This window comes from Triturus cristatus, chromosome 4_1 (assembly GCF_964204655.1).
Source record: "Triturus cristatus chromosome 4_1, aTriCri1.1, whole genome shotgun sequence".
NCBI lineage: Eukaryota > Metazoa > Chordata > Amphibia > Caudata > Salamandridae > Triturus > Triturus cristatus.
Window position 1 is genome coordinate 657,655,937 of NC_140585.1, and position 20,930 is coordinate 657,676,866.

General features: G+C 43.9%; 1 protein-coding gene across 7 annotated transcripts in view; it reads right to left on the bottom strand.

Moving 5' to 3' along the window:
• PPHLN1 (periphilin 1) overlaps nucleotides 1–20,930 on the bottom strand; it is a 578,487-nt gene that overhangs the window by 275,544 nt on the left and 282,013 nt on the right. For all 7 annotated transcript variants that reach the window (XM_085653062.1, XM_085653061.1, XM_085653060.1 and 4 more), the window contains one exon: nucleotides 17,286–17,494. In XM_085653062.1, coding sequence (XP_085509188.1) covers nucleotides 17,286–17,494 — 209 coding nt within the window. The remainder of the gene's footprint in view (nucleotides 1–17,285; nucleotides 17,495–20,930) is intronic.

The window sequence follows — 20,930 nt, forward strand, 5'->3', positions numbered from 1 at the left end:
AGAATTCAGCGTGGTGATTAGTTAGGCAGACTGTCATCATTGTCGATCATTGTTATAATGTTTAATGTTTAATGTTTAAAGTATTCAGAAATGTCTTGCATATTGTGGTATGAATGACTGTTCATTGTTCACTGTTCATTTATGGTGTTTTTCGTATTAAGAAAATTCAAGAGTAAGTATCAGATCAGTTGTCAATATGCCGCTCTTCTCGAAGTTAAGACAGATTACTACCAGAAAAGGGGTGCTTGAAGAAGCAGTTCCTATTCCTCCTAGAGACACTCCAGGACATTTCATGTACCATAAACATGGCTTAGATGCCATATTGTTTCTTGATCTATGGGTAGATTATACCAAAGGATTACCGGAAAGTCAAAGGTGGCCCATAGCGGGAACCTGGGATGCAGAGTGCATCATGAAAGTGGAGGAAGAGTTATGGAAAAGAAAGGTCAGACAGTCACAGAAAGACGCTGTTGAGTTATGGCGTAAAGAATCTCATAGACGAACAGAAAAAGCACGTAGACAAGAAGAGAGGAGTAAAGAAAGTTCAAATAAAGTTCAAGAAAATCTATTAATTGAGGAAGGTATCCGAGTGAAATCAGAACAAGTGAATAGACAAAGAAATGCTCTTATGAATGGTATGTATCCCCTTCTAGCCGAAGGACTACCTAAGGCTGCTCCAGAGATACCAAAAGACTTGCCACCCCCATTATTTCCAATTAAGGTACATCCAAAGGGGCATCCCAGAACCGCAGAAGATGTTTTTCTTTCCTCATATCTAGACGATGCAGCTCCCGAGTATGCTAACGCCACACCACATAGACCGTCTGGCGGAGGGGTTCAACGTCAGGATCAGGTATCTGTCCCCGTGCAACAGCAAGTCCCGATACAAGCTTCGGCAAGCACATCTGTTTCCGCATCTGTCTCCGCAGTCGACTCTACAGGGGTATCAACACCCATAGTTGCTGTGTCACGTTCAACGAATCCATTCACACCCGACGCCCCAGATGGGGCCACGGGAAGTGCTAGCAGTACTTTTACACCACCTAGAATAAATAAACTTGTTTTTCAAGAGTCAGCGCATTCACGTACACCTAAATTCGTAAATGAACGTACGCTTAAGGAACTCCTTGTAAATTGTAGATATGACCCAGTGGTTGGTAAAGAGGACGAAATGGTCCTGGCATCATTACGTATCAGGCGAGCCGCAGAGTATTTAGCAAGGTTACCAGGGATGACTACGCATCTAGATAACATATATCATTTTGTTCAAACAGGACGAGATCCAGGATGTATTAACAGAGCTATGGAATTCCAGAAAGTAGAAATACAGGGGGAACTGTTACGTTTCCTCATAAACTGTGTAATCAGAAATCAAGATCGTCCGGGGGTAGACCCGAATACAATGCTTATTCTTACAAGATGGAGTCAGAATATATCAGAAGGGAGACACGATAAGCAAAATTGTATAATAGCCATGTGCCGAAAAATACGTAAAGAAATAGAGCGTATTCATGAAGAGAGATTGGGAACAGACGAGTTTGAGCAAGATGAAGTGTCCGAATCAGGGAATTCCGCAAGACAGTCAGAGACCATAGCCTATGTAGGCAGAGGAAGATCTTGTGAAAATACTAGATGTTTTTCTGATCCCATACACTCTGTATGTCCAAATAATAACAGAACGTATCCGACGCCTGTAATAAATCTGAAATCTCCTGAACATTCGTTTCAAGCCGCAGATAAAATACTACGAGAACGAAGGGGTTATCACCTCCTCGATTCCATGGATGAGCAAGAATTAGCCAGATCAGCCGTTCACTGGATTGTTAGTCCTGAAAAATACGGTGATGAGACCGTAGCACACACGTTTCTCAACCTCAGTACAGATGAACAACGTTTAGCTGGAATCTATATGATTCAGCAACTCCTCATATTATATAAGAGCCAACATACTGACCCTGGTCCTTTACCTGATATATTAACGGAACTACTCACGAACAGATGGAGAGGTTCTAGTAACAAGCTAATTAAAGAGATATTAGTGTCACGTAAGCAGTATGTCCTTTTTGTAAGTCCGGATTCTCTCTCGCTGCCCCACAGAGAAAGAGTGCCGTACTATATGGATAGACAAAATCCCCTACGAGAAGTGCACCCAATAAAAGGCGAAGACAATGAGTTTCACCGTGTATTTGTTTACACACCCATATCAAAAATGGAATTATTAGAAATGAAAAAAGTAGTACCTAGTCATGACAAAGACCCAGCGGGTTTCCACCGAGAAATTAAAGACATGTTACTGATGGGAGAGTACACCTTTCCTGATATTATGACGATATTAAAGGTGCTTTTGCCTGCTGGCATATATGAAAAACTGAAAGAAAAAGAGTGGGAAGTGGGAGACCAAAAGATAGACTGGACGGCATTAGCAGAGGAAGAAAGGGGCCGAGCTGCAGGTTCAGGGCTCGGGGATAAAGTTAAACTATTACCAGGTTTACTAGTACAGGTACTGCCACGTTTATTAACTACAAAGAAGGAAGATTGGGGTGCAATCACAGCCTGTAAACAAAAGCAAGATGAAGACACAAGCGATTATTATGCTCGATTTGAAAAATGTTTTGGTATAAATAGTGGTATAAAAGCAAGTAGTGACTCATATCCACATTTATTTGTGACAAAATTAGTGGAAAATGCATTGCCTCCAGTGAAGAATAGAATATTGAAATTCGAGAGTACCTGGCAAAGTAACACTCCGTCGCAAATGCTACAAATGTTACAGTATCATCACAATAGAATTAGGGATGAACAAGAACACGAGCATAGACGCATGAAGGATACAAAAATGAAAATGCTAGTTTCTCAGACAGTACCAGCAGATGGTCACAAAAAGGGTGTGACACATTCTGGTGATTCTGCAGTTCCTGTAAAAGGAACCTGCAATTACTGTAAACAACTAGGCCATTATGTACATGATTGTCAAGTCCTGAAACGTAATATAGCTACAGGTATTGCAAAAGAGAGACCACGATTAGTTAGACAAGATCAGAATGAACAAGGAGCTATGCAGCATGGACAGTCCATGCCAGTTCAGCAACAGTCCATGCCAGCCTCACAGCAACCCATACAGTTTGTGCCAGCTGCACCACCGTTGCCTGCTACTGCCACACAAACCACAACACGACAAATGTATCAGACTGCACAGTATGAATACCCTGAGTATCAGCGTTACGCATGAACCAGCCTAGAGAGGGAAGTTGACTTACCGCTTATCGAGATTCCGGTAGATCAAGAAGGACCTTATGTACATAGTGAATTATTAGGTCAAGATAGAAAATTCTTACTCGATACAGGGGCAAGTCGAACAACCATAAAACGTAGTGAAGTTCCAGGGGCACCCCTCTCAGGCTCTCAAAATGTTTCCCTTGGTTTTTCAGGAAAACCTATTGTTAATGAAGTATCACAGCCTCTACCACTTACGATAGGACCTTTGACACGAACTACAGATTTATTGCTTACTAAATCATGCCCAGAAAATCTGTTAGGAATTAAGACTCTGAAAGCACTAGGAGCCATAATATGTTGTTCTCCGGAAGGAGTAAGGTTGTTTTTGCGTGATTTTAAAGGTCACTATGTGTCTAGAGACATGGATCCCCGACTACAGACTTTACCAGTACATCTATGGGCACAAGGCCCTACGGATGTTGGCTGCATGAACATTACACCCTATCGAGTTACATTGAAAGCAGGAGTGGTACTACCACGAATGCGACAATACAAGTTACCGCATGATGCTGTAGTGGCTTTGTTGAAAATCATTGATGAGCTAATTGCCCAGGGAGTAGTTGTAGAAACAGACTCCAATGTATGTAATTCACCGATAATTCCGATTCTTAAACGAACTGATCCTACTGCTCCACCAGTGTACCGATTGGTTATTGATTTGCGTGAACTAAACAAGTGTATTGTACCACAATTCCCTGTGGTCCCTGATATATCATCATTGTTGACAGCAATTGATTCCGAAGCAACATTCTTTACTGTAATTGATCTCAAGAATGCCTTTTTCAGCGTCCCAATAGATCCGGAAAGCCAATACTTGTTCGGATTCAGTTTAAATGGGCGCAGCTTTAAATTCTCACGCGCTCCTCAAGGATTTACAGAAAGCCCCAGCATCTACAGCCAAGCACTGAAACGAGAACTTGACAGTATCCACATGCCAGTCAATACTGCACTGCTTCAATATGTCGATGATCTGCTGATCACCGCGAGAAGCGAGCCAGAATGTGAAAAAGCTTCTCTGACAGTTTTACATTTCCTAGCCGACAAGGGGCACAAGGTGTCCCCTTCTAAGCTGCAATTCTGTGTTCAGCGAGTTATTTATCTTGGTCACTCGCTGTCCAAGGAGGGAAGGCAGCTTACACCAGATCGCATCCAGTTAATTGCTAACATGTCAATACCCCAGACACAAAAGGAGGTGCGGGCTTTCATAGGCCTCACTTCATATTGTAGGCAGTGGATCCCTCAGTACGCATTTCTAGCAAAACCACTCATTCAGTTAACCACACAGGAGGCAGCCACATCGACTGTTCTCCCTTGGACTCAGGAACATACACAAGCTTTTGAAAGCCTAAAGGAAGCTTTATGTCAAGCACCTGTTTTAGCAACACCATGTTATAGCAAACCTTTTACACTCTTTGTTACAGAACGCGAAGGTACTGCCTTGTCAGTACTCACTCAGGATCAAGCAGGATCATGCAAGCCATGTGCTTATTTTTCCAGTACATTAGATCCCGTAGCTCAGGCTTTGCCTGCATGCCTGAAATCAGTGGCAGCGACAGCTTTAGCAATCAGACAAAGCGATGCCATAGTATTAGGACACCCATTGACAGTTCAAGTACCACATGCAGTAGAGGTTCTTGTGAACCGAACACAAACACAACACTTGACCATAGCAAGACTTACCGGTTATGAACTGACATTGTTTCAACCACACATAGAGATCCGACGGTGTAATACATTGAATCCTGCTACACTATTACCTGTAATTGGAACAGACCCACTAGCTCATGATTGTGTTGAAATCATTGAAATAAAGACGAAACCTAGACAAGACTTGACAGACGTTCCATTGTTAGATCCAGACCTGACGTTGTATGTAGACGGATCATGCATGAGAGCAAGTACAGGAGATTTAGTGGCCGCGTATGCAGTCACAACAGACACTGAAGTTATTGAGACACATTGTATAGATATTCTGTCAGCCCAAGCAGCAGAACTTATTGCTCTAACGCAAGCCTGTATTCAAGCCACAAATAAGAAAGTTAATGTATACACTGACTCACGTTATGCATTCGGAGTTGTACACGACTTCGGCGTGCTGTGGCGAGAGAGAGGTTATCTAACGTCCCATGGTGCCCACATTCAGCACGGGCCCCTCATTCATGCTTTGTTAGACGCAATACATCTACCCACTGCTATATCGATTATGAAATGTAAAGCACACACGAAGGTTACTGATACCATTTCTCAAGGCAATGATTTAGCTGACAGAACAGCTAAACAGACTGCTCAGAATCGCACATTAGACATGACAAAGCCAATAGTTCAGACACCAACACAGTGTATGACAATTAAGGATCCCGCACTTGACGTAATTGACATACAGACACATGCCACAGCAGAAGAAATAAAGAAGTGGACTGAACTAGGAGGGATCCAGACAGATCAAGGATGGATGACAAAGGAGAAATCTGTATGGTTTCTCCCTGATTCCATGGTTCAAGCCATTATAGCTACAGTTCACAGTCCAGCACATTTAGGAGAGAAGGCTATGCTAGACAGCATTCAGCACATTTGGTTCAACAAACATTTACGAGCAGCAGCTAAACAAAAAGTTCGTACCTGTATGATATGTTGTCAGTTTAATCCAGGAAAGAGTGTTCCCGTAGAGCAGGGTGGATTTCAACCTCCTGACCATCCTTTTGAAGTCCTCCAGATGGATTATATTCAGATGGAACGTTGTCGAGGATTCAAATATGTCCTCGTAGTTGTCTGCGCTCTCTCCCGTTGGACAGAGGCGTATCCCGTATCAGATTACACTGCCCCGACTACTGCCAAGCAGCTAGTTCGAGAATTCTTCCCACGGTACGGTTTACCACGTGTTGTATATTCAGATAACGGCCAGCCTTTCTCATCCGAATTAATGAAACATGTCTCACTCTTGTTGGGATATCAGTGGAAATTCCACTGTGTCCGACACCCCGAGGCAGCAGGTCTCGTAGAAAGACATAACCAGACACTGAAAATCAGACTGTCCAAAATATGTAGAGAGAAAGGTGTCGACTGGATAGTAGCATTACCAGTTGCACTCTTTTACATGAGAATGGTAGCACACTCTAGAACAGGGCTATCCCCGTATGAGGTGATCTTCGGTAGACCGCCGAATATGTGGGGGACGCCTATACCACGTAAAATAACTGATGTTGACTGTAATATGCTGACAGATTACTTGGCTTCCTTGATGTCTGCACTACAATCTTCTCGTTCACAGGTAGCTGCAGCTTTTCCCGACAACACTGAGGCGAAACCCCATGACGTTGTTCCGGGTAATCTTGTCTTTGTGAGAAACTTCGACAGGAAAAGTCAATTGGAGCCCAGGTGGAAAGCACCCAAGTTGGTCCTGTTGACCACAAGAACAGCCGTGAAGATCGAGGGACGAAAAGGGTGGATTCATTCAAGTCACGTCAAAAAATTTCATGGACTACCGTCAGATATAGACACTGTGCCCTGCACTCCCTCACAGACTGATTCAAAACTTCCTTTTGTTGAACAGAATGACTCTCAGTGCTATAAATTAAAGCTCAGGCCCAAACAGTCGAGCAATTTGATTGTTTAAGTCCTCTCCAAGGTGAAGCGGTTGAATTGTCTCCGACATGTATCCCTTGGACCTGAGTAGAGACAATACCCGAGAAATGTTGAAACGACAGGCGTATTGTAAATCACTGCGTAGCTACTGTATGAGGACATTATTAATTTTGTTTTTATCGAGTATTTTAGTAATTATTACGAGTGTGATTTTGCACATATATCATCCTATCTCTAGACATGTTTATAATGTTGCTGCAGAACATTCTTTTAGTGACCTACCGCCACATGAATTATCTTATAGACTTGCGCTGCGCAATAACACCTTCATTAGTATGTTACATCATTCCCATCAGACTAGTAATGCGACCAATTGTTGGGTGTGTGGCCGACTTCCTCCCTATCAGAATAACAAAGGAGTTCTGCCTTTCTTTCCACATCCATTCACACACAATGGCTCCTGTGGAGCATGGTTTAGTTTATTAAATTCCATAGACCCAGACACAGCAGTTTATCAACAACATTGGATATGGGGAAATCTGAATCTAGTTTTATTCAAAGTCTGTCACCCTAATAAGGAGGGTCACCCCAGTAGAACAGGAACTGATTTAGAAAATGAAGTGTATAAATTAGGTAATTTTACGCCTAATCTTATGATTTTGAATGTCAAATCCGAAGTTGAACTAATTCTGCCCACTATGTCAGTATTTCCAGTTAAGGGTGAATTATGTGTAAGAAAAGTTGGTTCCATACATATGGGCCATAGCCAATGCGTTACTACAATAGAATATAGTGATCAAGGTAAATCTTCATTTAGAGCTTCTCGCCATTCTTACTTTATATGTGGTCAGACGGCATATATGCGTCTGCCTCTAGATTGGGATGGTACCTGTTACATAGCATTCCTTTTGCCACCTGTTTTCCTAGCTCCCCCTGATTATTATCGAAATGTTCATTTAGTACACAATAGAGAGCGAAGAGATCTCCCAGTTGTCGATTATACTGAAACAGCATGGGACAAGTATGTAGATTTCAATAAAGGTATCTTTCCCTATATAGGTACAATATCAAATAGTAAGCTGATACGCAGACTCACCAAGACTCTTGAAGCTGTAGTAAACGAGACTATAGCCGCCCTAGGCAATCTGACAGAGGAACAATCAGTGATGAGAATTGTTGTTCTCCAGAATCGTCTTGTCCTTGACGTCATCCTGGCCGATAGGGGCGGAGCTTGCAGGGTCATCGGATCCAGCTGCTGCATATTCATACCAGAAAATTCGCCATCTGTATATAAAGCTATAACACGCCTTCATAAGATTGTAAGCCAGATACACGAGAATCCAGGCACTTGGACGTGGTCCGGGTGGTTTTGGAGTGTGATATCAGCCTGGGGATGGAAAGTTCTATCCTTCCTAGGTATTGGCCTTCTTATGCTCTTCAGTTGTTGTTTATGCCTGCAAGGTGGACCAGCGATTTGTGGTCTGTGTGCCACATCATGCATTCCACATCACAGTTCTCGTTCAAAATACCGGAAGAAGAAGGAAGAAGAAATGATGCTCCATGAGCAAATCGATGGAATGATGAAGATTGATATCTCTTGAAGGGCAAGAAGGGGACAAGGAGGGAATGTGGAAATGTGGATTTTCCTGATCAGTTATGTCCCCTATCTTGGACCCCAACGGTTCTATATGCATGTTACAAGTACATGTATGTTCCCTCCAGTTCCAGTTTCTAAGACGCAAACATATGTGTGTCTACCGTCAACATGTTCTCTGTCAGATCCGCCATCACAGGGCTGGATATTCGATTCCTAAGTATGAAAGGCCACCGACTTTATATGGCTAAGTTACTTCATTTTTACAGTTCAGGCAAGTAGGCCCGATTCTGTCCTCAAGCCTTTTCCCTGCTTTCTGTCTCTGACAGCTTCAGCTTGAGCTCGCATCTGTATCCATGAACTTTGTCCTACTCCCTGTGCAGCTAACGGTGCCTGCCTCGGCCAGTTTTCGCCTGTCTGCCAAGAAGTTGTATTTCACCTTCGAATTATCTATTTTGCTTTCCAGCCGATGCATTCCTGTCCAGTGATTTAGGTAAACATTTCCTTTAGCTCACAAGCAAAGGACTCAGCCTTTCCGTCCTCCTGCAAGTGATTCATAGCCCTGTTGCCATGGAAAGTTTTCTGCCCCTCGCATCTCATATAGACATTTAGACGCTTGTACACGTACACAGTCAGTATAGAATAGATTCTGTCCGAGAGTCTCTTCCTTGTGGATAACATAGTTCTTTAAACATAGGATGTTAGATATGATTTGGGATTAGGTTGACTTGACCCCAGACTTCTCGTCTCCACATGTAGAGCTAAATGTCAAGTCCCCTTCACCCCCTAGTTGCACGTCAATTACACGTCATGCTGCCGCGCGCGCATCTATGCCAAGTATTATCTTATAGATCCACCTATGTCTGATAATTCTAACCAATCATGTTTCTTTTATTCCTTATTACGCCTAGTTTCGATTATGTCACTGTTTTGTCACTTTTCTTATCAAATGTTACGCCTTCTACATTCGTTTCATTGTAATGTACTTATTATAAAAATACATGTCTGTTAATAAATTATTGTACTTCACTTCCTGAACCCTCGTGGTGACGGAACCTGAAGGCCGCGACTCGAGTCGGCCATTTTGAATGGAATAAAGCCCATTAGAAAACCTCTTATACCACGGATTCTGCCTCTTGTTATTTTGAGCTATTTACTTTATTTTAAGATTCCGTATGAAATTCAGTCCGGTAATATTTATTTTATTTACCACAGGATGAAGACTTGTAGGAGGCGGTTAACACCTCAATCTATAGAGCGGTCAATGATCTGGTGGGTGCTGTTGAGCAGCACCTCTCTGATAGGATTGCTCAGAAATGTGCCAAATTGGCTAAGACCCAGTCCACAGCTCCCGAGAAACCGCCACCCCAAGAGGCTGCCTCACCCCCCAAAAAAAGTAGTGTGTGGAAGGGGTTGATAGGGACGCGTTGTGCACCTAAAGCCTGTTCAATTCAGCCCCCCAAGCCCCAAGAGGCCTCACTTAAACCTGCCCCCTCTTCCCCCAAGATTCCACGCCCTGATAGCCCCAACCACCAAGACGTGGAATCACCTGGGGACTCTGAAGATTACATCTGTACCTCGACCTACAATAATGCACCCCCCCCCTAACTTCCCCCAGAAGCAATTAAGATATGTTAGATCCAGACATCATCATCCAACGGAGATCAGCCGTGTGGGCCCCGGCTGGCAACTTCAAGATGTGGGGAATTCATCTCTTCAGGGATGTGTTGCTTTCCTCAGAATGGATGCTGTGTCTAGACCTGAAGGATGCCCATCTGTCCACCCCCAATTGCAGATTCCTGCAATTTCAGTGGGGGCCAAGATTTTTGAGTTCCCGTTCGGCCAGCGGTGGAGTTCCTCAGGGCGGAAGGCATCTGGTTAATCTTTTACCTAGACAATAAGTTGCTCATGATGCAATGCCCTTTTGCAGGGCTCGGGGTTTGTAATCAACGAGGAGATATCTCTTCTATGCCCCACCCACAGAGCGAACTTCTTAGGTTTCATGGTCGATTCCACATCCGCGTCTCTAGGTCTTCCCTCCTGGATGACGGCAAAAAATAAGACACAAACTCTGCCAGACGTTAGCCAAGTCTGACACCTCCCTCAGGCAAATTGTCCGCCTGGTGGGCCTCTTCTCTTCATTTGTACAGGCAATCTTTCTGTGACCTCTTCTCTATCGGGCCCTACAACATCTGAAGGTGCACCACTTGCAGAGAGGACTGGCGTATGCCCAATGGGTGCCGCTGACGGACGAAGCCAGAGAGGAGATCTGATAGTGACTTCTCATATGGAGGCATGGAACGGGAGAGCGATCTTCGGGTCCACTCCTGATTTGGTCATCTAATCGGATGCCAGCAGGTACAGCCGGGGCGCCCGCTGTGGGGTCTTCATCACAAGAGGTTAGTCATCAGAAAAAGATGGCTTACACATCAATTGTCTAGAGTTGGACCAAGGATCGAATGCAGTCCTGTGTCCTGTTGAGGACAATGTCTCAGCACCGAGATATATCAATCACCTGGGGAGAACCATGTCCCGGGTTCTAGAAGACATGGCGAAGGATTTCTGGAATTTGTGTTTGGAACATCTCATCTCCATCACTGCAGAGTACCTTCCTGGTCGGGCCAAACAAGTAGCGGATTGGTATTCCAGGCATCTGCACGACACCAGCCTATGGAAACTGGACCCTCAGGATTACCAGTTGATTGCCAGCGCCTGGGGCCCCTTCTCGATCAATCTTTTTGAGTCCCATCTTGATCACCAGCTACCATGGTTCTTCAGCAGCAACAACGAAGTTTCTCCAGGATTGGAGTCAGAAATTGGGCTATGCTTTTCCCTCCTTCTCAATGATCACCAGGTCACCGGCTCAGATCTGCCGGCAAGTGGAGGTCATAAGTGTGGTTTCAAGTTCTTCTTGAAATTTCCTGAGATTCTCCAATTAGACTCTCCCCTTTTCCACACATTCTCCGGGATCCGGATCACTTGCCTCATTGGCTGGTAGAAGAGGGTTCCATTCAGTTGAAGGTGTGGCATATTACAGGCAACACAGGACTCTCTCAGATCTTTCGTGCCATGCTGAGTTCTTCCTGTTCTAGGCATGGGTGGACAGTACCACCAAACTAAACCGTTCACCCTAGACGAGATGGTACGTTGGTGTCTCTGATGGGGTCTGGATATCGTGGTCGCCAAAGTGGTACAGGTCTTGAATTTCCTATTGATGGGCTAGCGTACCACTCGGTGAACGCATTTAGATCTGCCATACCAGCAAGGCACGCCCCATAGATGGGGCTCCGGTAGGGAAACATACCATTGTTTGCCGACTGCTTCGAGGCATTCGCCTTGCCTTCCATTCAGAACCACATTATTCCGTGTTATGGGAGGTGAATTTAGTCCTGAACCATTTCCTGTCTTAGCAGCGTATGAAGATATGATGCAAGAGGTCCGCCCTCTGGGCAAAAGGCAGCTTCTCATAGCACTGAGAAAACCATATAAGTCCGTATCCTCCTTTACAATAGCCCCATGGGCCCGGTGAATAATGCAAGAAGTAGGCATAGGTACCAAAGTGTTTGGGGCACACTCTGCAAAGGGAGCAATGGCCATCAAAGCATTTTGCCTCGGAGCACGTTCGGAGCACCTAATGGGAGCAGCAGACTCGTCCTCGACCTTCAAGCAATTTTACTTTAAGCCAGAGGTGGAAGTGGCCTGTTGGTGGCAAGTAAGCTTTGAACTAGCATATTCCATGCCTCAGCTCCTGACATAGAATGAAACTTTGCCTAACAATGTGTAGGTACGTTTCAATTCTATTAAGGACACGGAGGCAAGGATTATCCCACCTGGCAATCACATAAGATACGGACCCTCCCCATATGGTAGGAAGTAAGCTAGCCATTTGAAATGTTACAGTTTACTGTGATGGTTGTTAACGAAGTGCCGTTTTCTGCGGTTGTATGAATCATAGGCTTGCAATGTGACCTGTCGACACAAATGAGGGTCAGAAGCAATTACTGACATTATGTATCTTTGCAGGAAACAACGGATCACCACAGGATTTGTGAGATGCAACCTTTGGCGAGATTTGCACGCCGAAATAGAGAGTCCATGCAGAGAGTAAGGACTATGCTGGGTTCTGTGTTGTGAACATGAAAGAAGGACTTACGAACTGTTCTTTGTTTCCCTTATGTTCATGGAAAACGTAGTTTTGGAAAAGTTTAAAAACGGCTGCTGTTTGACAATATTGAATTAAAGAGAAGGAAGATAAAGCATAATTCTCACCACCCTGTCCTAAATAGAACTGAACTTACCTTCACATTGTTAGGCATATTTTCATTACATTCAAAGAATATTACAGAAATAAAGGGAACTGAGAAATGAGAACAATAAAATGTATTAGTACTTAAACTTTGAAACAATAGGTACGATTATCAAGCTTGACAGTGCCTTCTTATTGAGCTCGAGTATGGAGGACTAAGATGGCCCTTTAACAATCAATCCTTTTAATGCAGCACTAAAAAGTCACCGGTTAAAGGAATTTTATTTATTTGATAAATTGTCAAATATCACATCATAGTCTCTATAAACATAATTAACATCAAGTGAATGCATTTGACAAGAAGCAGACAATTCCGAAAACCTGCGTCATTAACCCATAACAGAATAAAACAGAAATCTTATTTTCATTGTATTATTTCTCACAGCAAACTCTCAAATGTAGGTCCTGCCTCCATTTTGTGCTTACACTTTAAACATTTTCGTACCACACCTTTCCTTGGATTTGCAACAGACCATGATGCTAACTGTGCAACATCAAAAAGGTGTAAAAGATCGCGAAATATCAACAAGGTCTGAAAGATATACTCGTGGTTGGTTAAGAACTGGCTTCCAAGCGGAACAGAATTATTATTTTGACTTGGTCATCAACCAGTAACCACTTCAAACTGCCTACTTTTTTTGGGTTGCTTGAAATTTTAACACTAATTTTGCAGAAAGAGCAACATAAACTGTCATGCAATGGCGCACTGTAAATTGAACAACTGCTTGGCAATCATTACGCAGGTGACCACAAATCTTAGACTATAATCTAGCACAGATCTTAGACTATAAATGTACTAAGACACGATGGTCATTGCCATGTATATCAAAGGAGAGAGTGTTGCCAAGTATCACGTTCAAATTCCCCATCACCTATATCCTGGTAAGAGGAAACTTTAGATCAGATCCCTCAACATCCCTGGTAATGATAACAGACAGAAATTAAGGAGAGTGCGCCGGATTCCTAGTTAGCATTACGAGAGACAAGATGCCACAGTTTGAATCAGCCGTGCACTGCACCCTCGTGGCCTATGTGATTGTGAAACCACGAGACAAGAGAGAGAGCTAAGATGACCCCCTGAGATGACTGAGGTGGCTGAGAAATCAAACAGAGCCACCGTGATGGTGTTTGTTGGTGAAGGAAGGTACCTGGAGTGGCTCTGGTATGAGGCGCTGAAAAGTATTCCTGGACGGATTCTTTTATTTTGGGAGGTTTGCTGATGGAGGCACTTTCTAGCTGGTCTTAGCTGGGGTCTCAACATAGGTGGAGGGATGACACTGAAGCAAGTTAAAGTTTCACGGGCTCGCGGAGCCACCCCTAGAGCAGTGAGCGGGCGGCAGGAGCAGTTAAAGCCGCAAGAGTTGTAAGTGCAGTTGGGGAGCCAGGGTCAGCTCCCGCAGGAGGGAAGAAAGAAAACCCCAAAGGGCCTAAAAGATTCTGGAGACAGGGGAGCAGCTGGAAAGGGCACAGTCCACACCACTGGCAGCTTTTAAACTAGACCGGGAAACACACCGGGGCAATGGATACTCCGACATGGACAGCGTAATGAGCTGCAAGAAATCGTGGAAAACTGAGTCTATCACTGGGCAAATGCCAGGGTTGGTGTCCGAGAACACACTAGCCCCTATCTGTTGCCCCTCTGCAAGGCCCTAATGCTGGTGGAACCCAGTGCACTACAATGGATGTGCTAAACAAACACTGTCCGGTGGGCCAGTGTGCTGGTCATGAGAAGCTGCGGATTATGGTAGCCAGCACTATTCCCAGCCCTGAGCCTGTATTACTGTCAGCCTGGCAAGGACCCACACATGAACATTGTTGGATGGAGAGACAGCTTGTAGCTGGGAAAATGGATCCCCCAGTGACATCTTATAAGTACAACAGAGAGTGTTGCACCATGAGCCGGTGTTGGCTGACCCAGTCACTGAACTACAGATTAGTGAGATCTATGTTTGCACCAATATTGGGGCGATACAGGAATTAATCCATATACTGCGAAAGGGCCTGTGGTTGGTGAGGACGATATATCAAGAACATTAGGAGGCCTAGTCCTCCTCTGAATAAGAAGGGTTCTGGCCCAGCATCATGCCACAGTTTTCGTTTGGACCAGGGGAAGGCACTAGGGTGACCAACTGGCATGGGTGCAAATTCCGGACAGTGAGTGTAAAATTTGGGACAAAAGGTACATTTTAAAGACACATCAGAGGAGGTCGCGCAATATTACATAAGTAAATAGACAGCCAACACAAGCACAAGTAAAAATAAGTTTATTTTAGGTTGGGAGAACCTTGCACTGCATCTGCTGTGTGCTGTGTGCTGCTGTGTGCCCGAGTGAAACTTAAATACCTATATTTGCATATTAGATGCACCTGGGTAACATGCGCCAAAATGAAACCTCCACCCACCCCAGAGCTTGGCCCCTGTAAGGTGACAGGAGCCCATAAACAAAATCAGTTTGCCATACCCTGGGCTCTGGCAGGAGGAGGCCCAGCAAATGCCGTCACTGTCCCATTGTCATTATGTATGTGATAATTAGGCCGAAATACAGAATGATAATGGGCTGATAGCAGCCTGTGCCAGGTCGGGGAGGGGCTGCTGCAGGCCACTGATCACAGCAGAAGCGCGAGCTGGCCCCAGCAGTGAGAGTTACAGGACTCTGAGGCTGCTTACAGAGGGCAGCTCGCTCTTAAGTCCGATATTACGGACAAAAGGTGTCCGTGAAATAATTATTTACGGACAACGGACAAGAGGCCCAAATTACGGGCAGGCTGTGAAAATTACTGACGGTTGGTCACCCTAGGAGGCACAGAAGGGCTAAAGCTTGCTCCTCAGCAAGCCCGGGTTTCTCTGCAGATTTAATACCTATTACTGGCAAGTGGTCCAGTCAGGCACTTAATAAGGCGGTAAACTCGGGCAGCACCATTTTTCTCTCCTTCCGATGTATCAGCTGAGGAATTGGATGGACACCATGAGGAGTCATGAAGTAGTTTTCTACAGAGGCTAGTGATTTCTGAGGGAGAAACCAGACCGTTCTTTCTGGATCAGCAGTACAAAACGGACCCTTAAAGTCAAGACAGAGGAAGCGGTCAGGGGCGTACTAAAGCAGAATTACTTAGTGCCACAACACCTTACTGCAAATTGTCCATGCACTTGTGATGGGGCTGGGCAGGGATTACAAGAAGAGGGTGATTCTCCCCTACTCTGGAGACCTTATATGAAGGTATAGTGGCCCACCAGGAAGAGATGTGAGCTGAGAGCCAGAGGGGCCGGGCTGCCTCAAGAAAGACTCAGGGTGCAATACGGAAGATATCCAAAACTTGTTCAGAAATAGCACCAGAAATGTTATCAGTAGAGGGACGGACCGCTGAACTAGAGACTGACCTCACTTCCCTCAGAGAACAGCAGCAGGCCAATGAGTCTCAATTGGTAGATGTCCAATGGAAGTTAGAGGATTTTTAAGGATCCTAGGGAATGAAGAGGGTGCAGAGGGCCAGGATGTGAGGGGTTTCATCATAAAAAAATACAACCATGCCAAAAAGGCATGTGTTATCACTGCACACATCTGGTGTATTTTGTCAAGTTAGGTAGGATACAAGGCTTCAAAAACCGTTTGGAGACGGCCTCCAAAAGTGATCAGTTTTAAACAACACATCTTATGATGACAGGCCCAAAAGTATCACAAATTAACTGAGAGCAAGGCTACTCTTAAACCTAAGTCAAGACTCTGATGCAAAATTAGAATATGTTTTTCACCAGGAGATGTGGTTAACGTATAGAAGAATTTTCCAGCAGAAGAGTAAGAAACAGAAAATGTACTTTAAATATGGATGCAACAGATCCCCTAAGCAACAGTGACAAGGTAGAGGCTGGGGCACATTAGACGGTCTTGTCTGTCCCCATCAGAAATTTTCTTCATTGTCTATGTTAGGAAATTCCAGGAACCCGAGATCCAAATGGTTGTCATGACACTAGGTATCACAAGAAACCAATTCTTTACATCCCACTTCATTACAGACACAAACTGGCTACCAGCAGCAAAGCTGTATGTAAAAAACAAAGACCTTAAAAAAAATATATTCAAAGGAAACAGCTATGCAAATGAGATATAGAAACAGTTTCCTACAGGAGCCCAGGTTCTACATGTCGGTAGAATTATTTTGGTCTTCTTGTAGGCTGACACACTTTCTATGGATTTCAATGTCTTTGATAGGCATCATAGGTTCACAATGAATAGGTTTGTCTTCTAGCATGCCACATTTGACTGCCTCCCTTGTTCAATAGTCACAGAAACAACGTGGTTACTTAAATCACAGTATGCACTTAATACACCCCCTCAGTATGAGCTATATCACTGCATATCATTGGATTAACTGTAATAAGCAAAGGAATGGTATAAAGGTAGAACATGCGTTTTAAAGGCGAGAAATGGGCAGAGAGGGCGTACTCTTTAACAGTCAACTTTTCAGAAATCTATTTTCATTTTTGACATAAAGCTACCTCTTGTTAGAATTTTGAAAAGAAGAGACATACTTCGAGAGTGCTGATGAGAGGAATAGGATTTGCTTCGCTCTGGGGAGTAACTCCTGCTACTCATGCTGGAGCCCGACCGGCTGTGTGGAGACTCCCTCCGATTTCCTGGTGATTCTCTGAAGAAAGGAGAGTCTCTCTTATTTGGGGACCGCTCTCTCATATACGGTGGTGGATAGAAAGGCTTTCGCCTGAAACCTTCTCTGCTCTCCCTTGAATAAACACAAAGAGATTACTAAATTTGGATGTAAATAAATATAAGGAGCCAGAACACGTCACAAAAACACATTCATTTTAGTTGCGACACGTACATGTCAGCAGTTGCTACGACATGGAATGCCAAAGATTAACACTCCCATCTCTCACCCCACTTAAAAATAGGTATGTCAGGATCTACCTTCCAAAGCGAGCCACGTCTGCATATTAAACAAAATTGAAGATCTATTCAACGAGCCTTCTTCTAAGCAATCTGATATGTATATATATTGGCACAACTTTTTGATGCCCTGTTAGCTGGTAGCTTTGTAACATTGAACCAAATTGAGTGAACGTTCAATTAGTCCGTGTCTCACAACATTACCCTGGACTCCAAACGGGAACGGTTGTAAAGTTACTTATGAAACAATGGGGTGTTGCTCAAACTGTACATATGCTGATTGTAAATAGAGCTGCAAGGTAAGGAATTCCACACCAAATATATTTTGCCAGCAACAAAAGTGTAAAAAGACTTACTAAACTGTTAGTAACTGGGGAAAAAAAGGCAGTCTCTGCAGCACGGTTCGGATTTGGCCTCGCAGTCGTATTAGACGAAAGATCAAATGGGATCTTCACAGTATAATATACTGTCATTACTGTTGTATCCTGTGTTTGTGTGTGCGAGGCCCCTAGTGGTCCTCGGCGGACTCCTTACATGTATTATGTAATATGTTGGGTGGTGTTTGTCATGTAGTACATTCAGTTAAATGATGCATGCAGAAAAATAAAGACGTGCAAACCAACGATCAGTTTGTGGCGTTCTCCATTACATGCTCCCAGTGTGGGGAAGGTACTGCAACTGGTGATGAGATAGGGGATACGTGCCCCCAATTATACAAGGCGGCTCTGATGGTTTGCAGTGGTCCGGGAAACTGCTCTCGCGTGCCATGTCCGTCCAAAGAAACGGTCTACAGTTGGTATATGTGTAGTCAAAGCGCAACTCCAGCTTTTGAGAGAACCTCGAAGAAGGCGAAGGCTCTACAGCGGAGCACAGTCAGTAAGCCTGCCAAAAATCTACTGGTAAGGTCACATGAAGAGATACTGTGCCACAGCATAACACAGAGCCAGCATTTATACAAAGCAGAAACACTAAAGACAGTGACAACCAGGTACGAAGAAGTGCTAAAGGCAACGATAGGCAGGTGCAGGAAAGCACTAAAGGCAGAGACGACCAGGCACAGAGAAACACTAAAGGCAGTGACAGTCAGGCATAATGCATACAGTCGAGAGCGGTGAAGAGCACACGCAAGAGGCAAAATCATTACTCACAGTGAAAAAGGAAGATGGTGCCCGCCGACCTCATCTTGGGCATGACGACTAGAGTACTAGTGAGCAGGCTGATGCTTGCAGAGGTGCCACTGGGCCAATGGACACTGGAAGACAAACGTTGTCTGAACAGCACATGCTAGAACAGATGGGGGATAGGAAAAGGCCCAATACAGCACAGTTGTGTTCTTGAAACCACTGCCTCCATTCAATCTCGCCAAAAAGCAGAATATTGGCATCAGATGGAGTGCCTAGATTGAAAAGTTTGATGACTTCATAGATGCTATAGAAGAAGCAGATGACAAAATATATCATCAAATACTTAAAGAACCTTGACAGTGATGAAGTAAAAGAAGCGATGAAGATATCACAAGTTGATGAAGTATCATACCATCAAATCAAGATGATGTTGGAAGCCAACTTCAATCCAATGCCGAACGTCGATTATGAAAGGTACACTTTCAACCATGCTAGACAGCAACCTGATGAAAAAATAGATGAGTTTACTGATAGACTTGATATGCTCGAAAAGCACTGAACTGAATGTTCAGTGAATTCAATAATGAAGAGCATCTTAGAGTTATTGACTGTAGCCTCTCCAATAAATTCTGGGGATGCGTGCTGCGAGAAATACTCAGTTTGGAGAAATTGCTCATGGCTGCAAGAGCAGAGGAATGTGCTGATCGACAGGCTGTTGATATGGAAGCTCGGACAACCCAAAATGAATCTGCATTGAGTATGACAAGAAAACAGAAATACAAGGAAGAAGCCCACACAGTGATGTCTGCGAAGAAAAAGAAATTGTGTTTCCGCTGTAGGTTCTGCTTTCTACATGAAGGTAAATGTCCCACCATCAGACAGATATGCAATGGCTGCAGGAAAGAAAAACATTTCATAACAGTTTTCAAGGAGAAAGAGAAATTATGTGCGCCATGGAGAGATGAGAAGATGGACGCTAGAAAGTTTCAGAGCACTCTAGCCACTCCTACAAGGTTGAACGGCACCATCGACTAAGGCAAGTGGAACTGAAACAAAGTTGATCGTTTTCAAATTCATCTTCCAAAGGTTTGTTAACGTCTTCATCGTGTGACAGTGAGGAAGATGGATGTGCGATTGTGATGTCAATCACAGACCGACATGCGCAAGTAGGATTGTCTGCTTGTAAAGAAGAACGCAAATCGAAAAAGAATTGCCAAATTAAGTAACAAAGTTTGTTTGGACATTGTCCTAAAATCACGCTCAAGGTGAATGGTTGCCCTACAACTTTTATTGTAGACAGTGGTGTGTCGCTAAACATCATGTTGGCAGAAAAGTACAAAGAACTGTCTCCGATACCACCTCACACCATTAAGAACAAAGGTGTACACCTGGGCAGCTTCTACTCCTCTGTAGAGTCAAGGATCCTTTGTAGCAATCATGAGGCACAAGAAAATGACTGTGCAAGAATCAATTCTTGTCCTCCAAGGTACGTCATCGAGTGCATACTTATTAAGTTTCAATACTGCCGTTGACATGAGACTGGTCTCTATTAATTACAACATAAAATGCCCATTCTGAAATAGTGGGTCAATTCCTGACATTGTTTCATGGACTTGGGAATCTTAAAATGATCAAGGTGCAACTTCACATTAATGAAGACATTTGCCCTGTTCCACAGCAACACTGCTGAATTACTTTTCACCAATAGGAAGCCACTGAGAAAGAACTAAAAACACTGTTAGAGCACGACCTCATCGAGCGCTCTACTGGTACGACGCCGTGGGTTTCACCCATTGTGGTCATGCCAAAACAGGACAGTGGAGGTTCAGTGTGCATTTGTGTTGAAATGTGACAGGCCAATAAAGCAATCAAAAGAGAAAAACATCCAGGTCCACAAATTGCGGACATGATCATGCAGCTGAATGGCACCAAAGTTTTCTCCCACCTTGATTTGAACAAACGCTACCATCAACTTAAACTGGAAGAAAACTGTAGGTTTATTACTACTTTTTCAACTTATGTTGGTTTGTTCAGATATAAGAGACTCAGTTTTTGGTGTGTCGTCAACTGCAGAAATCTTTCAAGATGTCATTTGCCAAATAAATCAGCCTGTCAGACATGCTTTTAAGTACTGTGAAGATTTGATGA